At 61.2% G+C, this 11,916-nt stretch overlaps 1 protein-coding gene across 3 annotated transcripts; it reads left to right on the plus strand.

The window, feature by feature from the left end:
* The first annotated feature begins 216 nt into the window (after nt 1-216).
* On the plus strand, nt 217-9,623 carry CALY (calcyon neuron specific vesicular protein). Of its 3 annotated transcripts, none has more exons than XM_058298080.2 (6): nt 217-332; nt 6,488-6,642; nt 7,393-7,506; nt 8,704-8,817; nt 8,939-9,258; nt 9,400-9,623. In XM_058298080.2, exons 2-5 carry the CDS (start codon nt 6,508-6,510, stop codon nt 9,224-9,226), a joined length of 651 nt encoding a protein of 216 aa, XP_058154063.1. In that variant the 5' UTR covers nt 217-332; nt 6,488-6,507; the 3' UTR covers nt 9,227-9,258; nt 9,400-9,623. The 3 variants fall into 3 exon arrangements, with proteins under 3 accessions (XP_058154063.1, XP_058154064.1, XP_071071707.1); XM_058298081.2 differs by lacking the exon at nt 217-332 and adding an exon at nt 2,016-2,265; XM_071215606.1 differs by lacking the exon at nt 217-332 and adding an exon at nt 3,595-3,664.
* Nucleotides 9,624-11,916: the final 2,293 nt, after the last annotated feature.

Genomic DNA, 11,916 nt, shown 5'->3' on the forward strand with positions numbered 1-11,916 from the left:
GGGGGTGTGCGTGAGGCGGTGAGCCTGTGTGTACGCGAGCGTGTGTGCGCCGTGAGGGGCCGAGGGGCTGAGAGGGGTACCGGGTCCGCGGCGGGTGGGAGGGGGCTCTGGCAAGGCAGGGGGCCTGCGCGGCGCACACAGCACCGCAGAGGTGCGGTCTCCGCCGCTGCAGACCCGCTCCCCGTGCTGCGTCTCCAGGGCAACCGCAGCCTCGGTCTCACTCCAGCCCCTCCCCCGCCCCGCCCGCCGGGAAGCGTCTGGAAACGCGTCCTCCGCGCCGCTCCCGCAGCCTCCAGCCACCGCATCCCGCGCAGCTGCCGTCGGAGCCGCCTGTGAGCAATTTCCACGTTTCTCCTTGTGGGCCGGGGCGGGGGGGGGGGGTTGTATGCACGTGTGTGAGAGATGCGTGTGCATGGGCGTGATGGGGCGTCTGCGCCTGGTCCCATGGCTGCCCGGCAGCCGGGCCACAGAAGGGTCCCCAGCCCTGGGGTTCCTCTGCTGAGCGGAGGGGTCCTCAGGTCAGAGGGGGGGCGGGGCAGGGGTCCTGGCCGGCGGTCCGGGGCCTGGACGTCTGCCAGACGTGCGGAGGATCCCTGTCCTGGGCCGCAGGGGCGTGGGGTGGGACTGGCTGGATATGGGCGCCCCTGCTGCGGGCCGCAGCCCCCTCTGCCACCCTTGCAGGTCTGCTAGAGCCAGTGGGAACCGGGCACCCCGGGGGGGGGGGGCAGCCCCAGGTCCTCTCAGCTCTGTCGGGGGGTGGGGGCGGAAGGGACTCGGACTCGTCCAGCACGAAGGAGCCGCAGCCCACACCTGGGGGAGGGGGACGTGGCCGGGAGCGCGCGGGGCACTTCCCCGGAGCGCGGGGCCACCCGCTGCTGCGGAGCTGGGAGCGACCTCCCCGCCCGCGCCGGCCCCTCATGCTGTGACTGGGGAGGGATGGCGCCCTCAGTCCCGCTGCCCCTGAACCCGGAGCCAGGCCCACGAATGACCTGCAGGGCCAGGCGGGGGCGGGGCCACTGCGCGAGCGCTGCGGCGGAGCCGAGCTGGAGCGGGGGCCGGGTCAGAGGCCCTCACGACCCGCTGTCACGCGCACGGCCCGGCACGGGCGCACGCTCGCGCAGTGGCGCACGCCTTCCCACCGTGACGCAGCATTGTAGGCGGGTGGGCGTGGGAGCCGAGCTTCTGCGGCTTTCAGCTAGGGTCTGCCCCCGTCCAGCCGTCCCCCTGTCCTTCGCTACCCCTCCTCCTGCCCCCTTCCCCGTCGGAAGACGAGACGCCGAGACGTGGAGCGCACAGCCCTGCCGGGGACAGGATGACCGCCGGAGGAAGAGGCCGCGACAGAGGGGGAGGAGGGAGGGGACTCGAGGGGCGCCGGGACGAGGGCGCCCCCAAGCCTTCACAGCAGGCCCCCGCGACCGAGCGATGGGAAGGAATGGGGGCGCCCGGTTCAGCCAGCCCCTCTGCAGCATCCTGTCTGGGGCGCAGGGGTACGCACCAGAGAGCAGGGGGGCCTAATGGCTCCGCGTCTCCATGGAGACGACCTGCGAGGGCTGATCTCCGTTGCCATGGAAACCCGCGGCGACATAAATGACGTCATACCGCGTCAGAGTGGGAATTGGCTCAAAGCGGATCCCGGAGGCGGAGCTTTTTATCCAGGGAGGGGTGGGGGCGAGACCGCCGCGAGCCCTCGGGCTGGCCCTCCACCCTCTGACTTGGGTCCCAGGGTCTGGGAAGAGCTGCTGCCCACCCCCGCCCCGCTGGGCCCCCATTTCCCCGCCTTCGCTCTCGCCTGGAGAAGGCGCGGGTCTAAGCCTTGCACCTGCGCCGCGGGGCCGAGCGTGACGCCCCACATCCCCGCCCCCCGCGCGTTCTGCGGCAGCGCCAAGCCCCGAGGGTCCGCAGCACCCCCACCCCACGACCCTGACGTCATCCCGGCGTCCGCGCCACCGACGCCCCGGCCCAGGGCTCTGGGTCGCGACCCCTTGGCTGCTCCTTTTCCTCGCGGCTTTGGTCGCCTGACGTGTGTTACGCGTGTGCCGCGATGCGGTACCGTGCGCCTCCGGGAGAGCGGGGCACGGGCAGCCTTGGTCCAGCCTGTGCCAGCGCCTGCCCGGGGCCTGGTGGGCGTGCAGCAGTACCCTGATGGACGGACAAACAAACGAATGATTGCACCGGTGGCCGCGTCCCGTCAGTGAGCATTGCCCTACCTGCTTGGGGCCAGGTGCGGCTGTGCCAGCGGGCGAGGGCGGCACCTGGCCCGACCAGGTACCGGCACCTTTTCCAAACACCAAGCGCCTCTAAGACGACCCTTCCCAGAGCGCCCGCCGAGTGGGGGTGGGGGCGCCGGGTAGCCCCTCCCCCTCCCCCAGAGCCGCTGCTGCTTTTGCCCCGCCATCCTCTCCACCCTCTTTCCTTAGCGCCATCCACGCACCGCTTTCCTTTCCGGACCTGCTCCTCATTCTGTGTCTCCCGCGGGGAAGCTCTGCCAGGGCAGGGCGTGACCACACCGAGAGGCACGCGGGCCTGGCCCCTGCGGTGTGGGAGTGGTCACTGGAGCTTGGCCGCTGGTGCCCTGAGGCCATGACAGGGAGAGGAGGTGGGGGGCTGCGACATCATTCTGGGGGCGCTGGAGGCCCAGCGGCGTCTGCAGCAGGTGGGCATGTGTGAGTGCGCGTTTGGGGACACCCACCCCTCCCTCAAGGGGGAGGGGTCAAGTTCACAGGCCAGCAAGGAAAGGGACTGTCCCTGGCCTAAGCCCTTAAGGCCCCCTCTCCTGGAGCGGGAACAGCCAGGGCACAGGCTCCCGAGTAGCTGAGCAGCAGTCTAGCCCAGCAGCATGGCCTCCCCAGGGATGGCCCAGCAGGACCAGGTCCTGTCCTCGGGAGGGCAGGGGCTGGGCTGCTGTCACTGACCTGCCTCCTCTGGTTGGTTTTGTTTGCAACTGTCTGGGTTGTGGAATAACCAATATACAGAGAAGGGCTTAAAACAAATGTGCCACGAGCGGATGTGATAGTGAACCCCAAGCACCCTCCATTCAGGCCAAGAGCCAGAAATCCCCCCACCCCAGAAGCCCCTGCTGGACACACGCCCCCCGCAAAGCCCTAGGCCAGACCCTGGCTGCCCGAGTGTGTCCCCAAGCTCTGGGGCTTGCCTGTTTGGAGTGTTCTCTCGTGCCTGGCGTCTCCACTCCCGCCACTTTTCCGTGAGATTCGGCCCCGTTCCTGCTCACAGCCGTGGGTCGTTCTCTTCCACGGCAGCTGAGTCCGTGGCCGTGTGCTCTTGTGGGTACATGGGGGCATCCAGCCCTATTTGCGGAATCCGAGGCCCACGTCTGAACTGCCGGCGGTTCTGCTGGGCGCACAGGCGCGAGAGGACTGGCTGGCGGCAGGCTCTGTGCTGGTGAACGTGCCCATGTGTGGTGCACACTCCTCCGAGCTCTGGCGGCGGGCTGTGCCTTCCGGAGCTCCCCGCGGGCCTTCCCTGGTGACTGTGCAGGCAGAGGAGACCTGCTAGCGTTTCTCTGCTGTTTTCAAGAGTTCTTTATATGCTTTGGATTTACGTAAGCCCTTTGTTTTGATTTACATTTCATTCTTTCAATGCTACGTTTGGATGAGCAGAAGCTCTTACTTTTCACGTACTCATTTCATCACTACTTTCTTTCATGGTCAGTGCTTGTGTGTCCTGTGAAGAAATCTTCCCTCCTCTCCTGTGTTACCTTCACGACGCTTCCTTGTTCAATTTTTCCACTTTGGTTTAAGACCACCTGGCGTTGATTTCCTTGGCGATGTCGCTGCTTTCTACTTGTTGAAAGGATGGCCCTTTCCCCTCCTCTGCAGCGGGCCGGGGGGGGGCATGTCCATGCTCCACCTGCCCACCGTGTGCTGGCCCCACCCACTTACTTTCTGCAGCGATGCAGCACACTGTAGCTCTGTAATGGGCCCTCCACTCTTGCTCCTTTTTAAAAAAAAAGGTTTATTTTTAGTTTTTTATCGCCCCCTCCTTGCCACTTGCTTGCTGTCTGCTCTCTGTGTCCATTTGCTGTATGTTCTTCTGTGCCTGTCTGCCTTTGTCATGTCATCGTACTGCACCAGCTCTCTGCGTGTGTGGGCTGTCAGCTTTCTACAGGCGCAGGCCAGCCTGCCTTCACAAGGAGGCCCCGGGACGCAAACCCAGGGCCTCCCGTGTGGTAGACGGAGCCCAACGGATAGAGCCACAGCCGCTTCCCTCTCCTTCCTTTTTTGACATGTCTTGGCCGTTGTCCCTTTGCATGCCATATAAAGTTGTGTTTGTCAAGTTCCACAAAAAATCCTGTTTGAATTTTTACTAGATTTATTGACTCTATGGATACATTTTGGGGGGAAATGACATGTTTAAATAAGGAGGCTTCTGAAAGCCATGACCATATCTTTCCCCATTTATTTATGGGGATTTAGGTCTTCCTTGGTCTCTGTCAACAATGTTTCCCCATTTTGCACATCGAGGTCCTGCTCCTCTCTTGTTGGACCCATTCCTGAGCACCTGAGAGGTGTGTGTGTGTGTGTATGTAAATATATTTTATTTAGGGGCCACCAGGGATTGGACCTGGGACCTCATACCTGCAGAACAGGCACTCAACCACTGAACTACACCTACTCCCACCTGATTTTTTAAAACTATTTAAATGGAATATTTTTAGAAATTCTAACTCCTTGCAGATGAAACATAGGATGCAACTGATTTCTGAATACTTTAAATCCAACAATCTTGCCATACTTATTTTTCAATCCTAAGAATTATCTGTAGACTCTTTTGGATTTTATACATTCAAAGGCATTTCACTGCAATATTGAGAATTTTATGTGTGTCTAGTTCTTATATCTCTTATTTCTTTTTCTTGCCCTACAGCATTGGCTAAGATCTCCAGTACCATGATTTATAGACCTGGTAATTAAGGGAAATTTTGTCTCCTTTTTTATCTCAAAGGCAAGACTTTCACCATTCACAATAAATAAGGTTTGCTGTGGGTTTTGTGGTGGTGGTGGTGGTGGATAAGCCTTATCAGATTAAGGATGTTTCCTTCTTCCCCTAGGGTGCTTATAGATTTTTTTTTTTTGAGTAAATGAGTGTTGAATACCATCAAATACTTTTTCAGCTATTAAAATTGACCAGATGATTTTTAAAAAATCTGTTAGCATGAGATATACTGATTGCTTTTCAAATGTTAAACAAGCCTCGTTTGTAGAATCCATCCAACCTGGGCATGCTCTATTATCTTTTTATACATTTCAGGGTTCTGCCTTCTCCTTGTATTTGATTTGGGGTCCTTGCACTGTCCTTTATGGGCAACCCTGGCCTGCAATGTCCTCTCTCACACTGTCCTTGCCAGATTTTGGGATTGAGGCTGTGTTGGCCTCATAATGAGTTGGGGCATGTGCCTATGTTCTTTTTTCCCTGTGTGATTCGTAGAATTCAACAGCAAAGCCACCTGGGTCTGGGGTCCTTTGAGGGAAGATTTTTAATGACACCTTCAGTTTCTTTTTCTCTTGATTGATTGCAGATATTTTGTTTTTCTACTTTTTCCATCTGCCAGCTTGGAAGTCCTTTGTTCTTGGTGGTCAGACTATAAGTTAGAGCACACACCTTGGCATGCCAGCATTAGGGGGACCTTGCCCCCTTCCCAGACCACACCCCATCTTCTCCACCCTCCTGACTTAGGGGGTCTGTCATGGTCTTTTGGGTCTTCCAGTTACCCTAATGGCTCAGCTTTCCTGCATTATTAGCACTGCATTCTGTGGGGATGGTGTGTGGATTTACTCTCTGACATTCCTTTGTGTAGCTCTTTGTTACTCCTGCATCCCTAATAGGGCTGCCAGATAAAACACAGTATGTCCAGTTAAATGTAAATTTCAGATCAACAACAAATAATGTTTTAGGTTAAATAGGCCACATGTTGTACATCACAAGACATGCCGAAAAATTATTCGGTGTTACTCTGAAATTCAAATTTAGCTGGGTGTCCTGTGTTTTTATCTTTGAATGCTCCAGATGTGTATCTAGGACTGTTTTACATAGTTGTGTCCAGTTCTTATCTCTCTTATTTCTCTACCAGTTCTATAAATCACAGTACTGGAAATCTTAGCCAATGCAGTAGGGCAAGAAAAAGAATAGGAGATATAAGAAAAAACAAAAAGAATTTTTTAAAAAACAGAGAGAGGTAAGAGTGGGTTGGCGGGTGAAGCTTCTCTTGGCTCTCCTTTGGGCAGCTGCCTGTTGGACGCCTCCCCTGCACTGTCATGGGGGCCAGACGGTGCAGGCAGGAGAGTCAGGCACTTTTGGCTGGACTTGCAGATTGCGCTGGGCGGGCAGGGGTGGCCTGACTGCCCACGGCCAGGCCTGGCTCTGGAGTGAGGGGCTCCAGGACCAGCTGGGGGTCCTCCTGGCCCCGAGCCGGGTGGAGTGGGCGAGGGGGTGGGCTGTGGGCGGTGACGGAGCCTCTGTCTCTGCCCAGGACTAGGCCCATTGTCCACCATGGTGAAGCTGGGCTGCAGCTTCTCTGGGAAGCCAGGCAAGGACCCCGGGGACCAGGACGGGGCTGCCGCAGACAGCGTCCCTCTGATCAGCCCCCTGGACGTCAGCCAGCTCCAGCCACCCTTCCCAGACCAGGTGAGGGCTGCCTTGGGAACCAGGGGGTGTCGGGGTGAGCCTTGCTTGGATGTGAAGGGCCAGGGCTGGCTGAAGTCCCAGCCGGCCACCAGCTCCCGCGTCTCGGAGCTGCCCTTTCCTCATCTGTGCCCTTCCCGTGGCGCCCGGCTCTGTCTCGGGGCAGAGATCTCGGCAGAAATCTATAAGAAGCAAAGGGCTGGTTCGGCAGAACCAGCAACTATGGGAGCCCACGGGGGGCTCCACAGTACAAGGGCACCGAGTCGCCCTGCCTGCAGGCAAGGGCGGCCATCTGTCACTGTCGGGCCATGGGGGGGCTAACTCCCGGCTGAGGTGGCTCCTGTCAGCTGAAGGTCATTCTCCAGGGAAGGGAGCAGCTGCAGGCAGTTAGCAGCTTGGGGCGAACCCATCCTCTTGGGACACACACAGCGCACAGGGCCTGCATCTGCCCCACAGGGCAGGGAACAAGGCTCCGGGAGCCAGAGGAGGCAGGGCAGACTTCCTGGAGGAAGAGGCAGTGCTATGCACCTGCAGAGGTGAAGGTGGCAGGAGAGCAGTGTCTGTCGGTGGTCTGGCTAGACCTGGGGCCACATGGCCACTGGCCACCTAGCAGTGCCCAGCCTCCCCGCGGCCTCGGCTGGTCACCGCCAGACAGTCACGACCCCTGGCTCCCCCACTCCAGCCCTCCCGGTGCCCCACGGGCCCTTCTGAGACCTTGCCAGTGCCTGGCGAGGCCACGGCCTCTCTCCACAGGTGGTCATCAAGACGCAGACGGAGTACCAGCTGTCGTCCCCCGACCAGCTGAAGAAGCTCCCTGACCTGGAGGCCCAGAGGCTGGCCTGCAGCCACCCCGAGGAGGGACGAAAGGTGGGCCCCCCAGGTGGCAGGCAGGAGAGGGCGGGGGCGCCACCAGGCTGGGGCCTCCGGGTTCCAGCTCCCGTTTCCAGGAGGGAGAGTGACGGTCCCCACAGCTGGGGGCCTGTGGGTGAGGAGCCGGGGAGGTGCTGGGTGGCCCTGGCCCTTTGCTGGGCAGCTGACCTCAGCTGCACCTCACCGAGCCTGCCCGCACCTGTGCGGCAGGTGAGAGGCGCCCTGCCTGATGGGACCCTCCGACGGCCCCTGCAGGGGCCTCTGCGCTTTGTTCTCTGTGAGGGGCTGGTCCAGCCGGGACTTAGTCTCTTCCTTGGCGATCTGCGGGGAGGGTTCTGTGCTCGCTCGGCCAGGTGCTCGGCAAATATCTTCTCCCTCCTCTTTTTATAATCCCTTAACTTTATTAAGTCACTTTCGGTTCAGTTTTTTTGGTGAAGCCTGTCTTAAATTGTCAAGATGTATCAATCCCATCACTTCCAAGCTTGCAGTGCTGCCCCCACGGAGGCCGGCGACCCTCAGCCGTGCTTTCTGTTCCTGGTGGACGTTCCCACTCTCCATCCTCTGAAATCTGGTGTCTCTGGTGCCAGGCAGGAGGGGCCGTCCCTGCTCAGCCCCCGCCCCCCGGGGTGACGTCAGCCCCGCCCCTGCCTCGCTCATCACTGCCATCCTCCACTGGCCCCCAGGCGTCACTGCTGCCACCTGCCCCGACGTGGGCTTCCAGCTGCTGAGACTGGACTTCAGGTGCCCGGTCCAGCCCCGCCTGCCCCGTCCTGGCTGGAGCTGGGGGGCTTCTCTGGCCAGTGGCTCTGTGCCCACAGCCAGGCCTTCACCCGCCTCCACCCACAGGCTTACCTTGTTTTAGCAAAGTCAGGGGTTGCTCTGCCCACCTGCGTGTTGTCTCGGCGACGGCTCCTACCCAGGTGCTTCCAGTGGCCGGCCCTCCCCTCTGCCCCAGGCGGCCGGCCCTCCCGTCTGCCCCCGGCCCCCAGGCCTCCTCCATGGCAGCCAGCGGCAGAAGTGGGCGGCAGGTGGCCACATCCCATGGGCGGGTCCCTGGGGTGTCCCGTGGAGCGGCGGCAGGACCTGCTGGCCTGGGGCAAGGCCGAGACTCCAAGGGGCAGGTGACCTGCAGGGCTGTGCCCAGGAGGCCCCTGCGGTCTGTGCCGCACCCATAACCGGGCTCCTCTCTGGCAGCTGCCCACGGCGCGGATGATCGCCTTCGCCATGGCCCTCCTGGGCTGCGTCCTGATCATGTACAAGGCCATCTGGTACGACCAGTTCACCTGCCCCGACGGCTTCCTGCTGCGGGTAAGGCCAGGGGGCTCTGGGCCGCCCGGGGGTGGGGGAGCCGGCGCTGGGCTGACCTCCCAGAGGAGCCCTGGGGGGGGGCGTGAAGCGCCTGCTCCCGCCCGACCGCCCTCTCGCGCAGCACAAGATCTGCACGCCGCTGACCCTGGAGATGTACTACACCGAGATGGACCCCGAGCGCCACCGCAGCATCCTGGCGGCCATCGGGGCCTACCCGCTGGGCCGCAAGTACGGCACAGAGATGCCAGCGGCCTGGGGGGACAGCTACCGCGCTGCCAAGGAGGAGCCCAGGGCGCCCACGCAGGCGGGGACCGAGGCGGCCACACAGCCCTCCGGGAAGCTCACGGCCAAGGCCAACAAGGAGGCCAGGAGGGTGGCGGGGAGCGTGCTGCCCCTGTCCCCGCAGTGACGCTCCATCGCCCCGCCCCCGCCAGCCCCTCGGTAGGTGTGCGACTGCCAGGGACCCTCTTTGCGGCCTCCACCCCCCGCGGCTCTGGCCCCCCTGCCAGAACCTGGGCTATCAGGGTGGCTGGGTGCAGGGCTGGGGGGGCCCATGGCTCAGCCTGCTCCGCTTGCCCCCAGGTGGGCGGTGGGACCGCCAACCGCCAGACCCTGCCTCGCTCGCTGTCGGCTCCCACCCCCGTCCTCGGAGCTGAGCCCGCCGGCCCGTGACCCATACAGCCTCCCGGCGCTGCCCCCTGTGCTTGTGCCCTGCCCCGGCACCTCGCCACGTACCACGCGCCCGGACTCTGTTGGGCCGCGGGCTGCGCTGCTTTCCTGTGAGTAAAGAGCCACGTCAGCCCTGGTCTCTCGTTTCTCCTGCGTCCCCATGGCCGGCCTTCCTCCTGGGCCGCCAGCCCCCATGGTGAAGAGGGCGTGGCACCAAGCACCTACGGCCCAGAGGGACCCCTGGAGGGGCCCTGCCAGCTCGTGCAGGGGACTGCAGGGGCAGCCGGGCTGGGGCTGGTACCCAGGAGGGGAGCGCCCACCCCGCCCGCCCCCAGGGGCCTGGGGCCTTGTGGGTCCCCGGCTGCCTCCCGGCCCTGCCTCCTGCCCACCCCGTGTGGTGCTGGGTCTGGCCCCATGCGCCTCTCCCATCCGACTGGAGCTGCCGGGCTGGCCCCTCATCCGGGCAGGGCCAGCGCAGCCCGTGTCCCCAGAACGTGGCCCACCTGTGACATGACGGGCCACATGAAGCAGCAGAGGGCCGGCACTCTCTGCCCCCAGGTGCGCTCCGGCCCTGGGCTCTGGGAAGGCTCCCCCACCCTGCCGAGCTGCTGCCTGCACCCACCCGGGAGGCCCGGCATCTGCAGTGGACGGCTCCGTGCTGGGCCTCCAGCTCCTGGGGAGGGGCCGGGTGTGGGGCATCTGGCAGCTCGCCCTCTCCACGTCCCCGGGCTCTGGGGGCCCAGCCCACGTCCCTCCCCCAAGGCCCCTCTTCTCGTCACCTCGATGCCCCTCCCAGCAGCCCAGCCCTCAGCCCCCTTCCGTCCTGGTGGGCGATGGCTCTGCCCAAGGAGAGTCCTGGGCCGAGGGCAGCAGGTGTGGTCCCAACTGGCAAGCCAAGCAGGCAGGGGAGGGCAGCACTGAGCGCCCACGACTGAGCGAGGCCAGCAGGGCCCTTGCTGAGCCAGAGGAGCGCGGCCGGGCCGGGGGTGCCACCTGCTCCTCGGGCCCTGGGGTCCCAGTCGGGGAGATGTGGCGCTGGGTTTCGGGCCTAGGGTCCATGGTCAGTGGGGGCCAGGGCCTGCTCTGGATCAGCGTGGCCGTGCCCGGGGCGGGTGTGCGGGTGTGCGAGGGAGGGCATGGGAGCAAACTTGGGGTGCGAGGGAGGTTCGGGGGTCAGGGCAGGCTCGGCCACGCACACCGTGCCCTACCCAGGTGGGCTTCTAAGAATGGACATGCTGGACTGGCCCCGGACCGTGAGGGAGGCAGGGGTGGCTGCGGCAAGTCCACACTGTTGGTGCTCAAAGGATGGTGTAGCTTGTTTCTTTATTTTATTTGTAACTTTTATTTTGAAATAATTTCACATTTGCAGAAAAGCTGTAAGCATAGCAACGAGAACCCCAGAGAACATACCGCGATTTCCCAGTTGTTGACACTTCATCAGATCATATTAATATTTTGCCAAGGTCTCAATAACATCATTTGTAGCAAAAAGGAAAGAAAAAGAAAAGAAAAGAAAAGAAATGTGGCCGGGGGCCGATCTGGGACCCAGCCCGCCCACGGCCGTCATGTCTCTTTGCCTCAAAAACAGCAAGGAAGGAGCCCCAGCGGGCCAGTGACGTGCCCAGCGGCCTCCAGCCTGGGCTGGCACGGTCCCCTGCGTCGAGGAAATTCCTAGAAGTGGGATCCCTGGGTCAGAAAATGTAGTTTTGGAATCATAAACTTAGAAACAAGCTTTAAAGGACAACCATAAAAGCTGATTTATAATTAACACAGTAATTTTGAGTTCAAGTTAAAATATACCTTCACTTACTCTTTAATATTCAGTTAGCTCATACATTTAATTATGTTTCTCTAAACTTAAGACATTTTACAAGCATGACAAGCTTAATTAAAGTCCCTTAGATATCTCAAACTAACCCTAGGTTGATAAGCCTGATTCTCCCAAGCCGAGCCTCTAACTGCGCAGACCCCCAAATCTGCCAGACAAAACCTCTCAGGCGCTTGGGTGCGCCCCAGCCCCCAAGACGACGAAAGCCAGATGGTCTTAAGTTCCCTCCCACCTTTTAAAATTAAAACCTTAAGGCTTCGAGAAAGCTGAAACCACGACAGATCAGAATCAGTCAAGTGTGCTGCGTCCTGTTGAAAGTGCTGAGCCTTAGACAGTTGTGCAGTGGCCCCGGCACTCTCCATGGCTCCACGTGCCCTGCTCACGGCTGCTGGGCTCCCGTGAAAGAACCAGGACCTCAGGGCCCGGATTCAGCCATGGGTTGGGGGCCAGGGCCGGGGGCCAGGCTCTGCCAGGGCTCAGCTGGACACGTCCATTTGCACCCAGGCCTCTCGCATCTCTGGTGGCTTTTAAGGTTTTTTTTGTTTTGTTTTTTTAAATATTTATTTTTATGTATTTCTCCCCTTCCCCGCACCCCCCTCTCA

This window comes from Dasypus novemcinctus, chromosome 6, assembly GCF_030445035.2.
Source record: "Dasypus novemcinctus isolate mDasNov1 chromosome 6, mDasNov1.1.hap2, whole genome shotgun sequence".
Classification (NCBI taxonomy): Eukaryota; Metazoa; Chordata; class Mammalia; order Cingulata; family Dasypodidae; genus Dasypus; species Dasypus novemcinctus.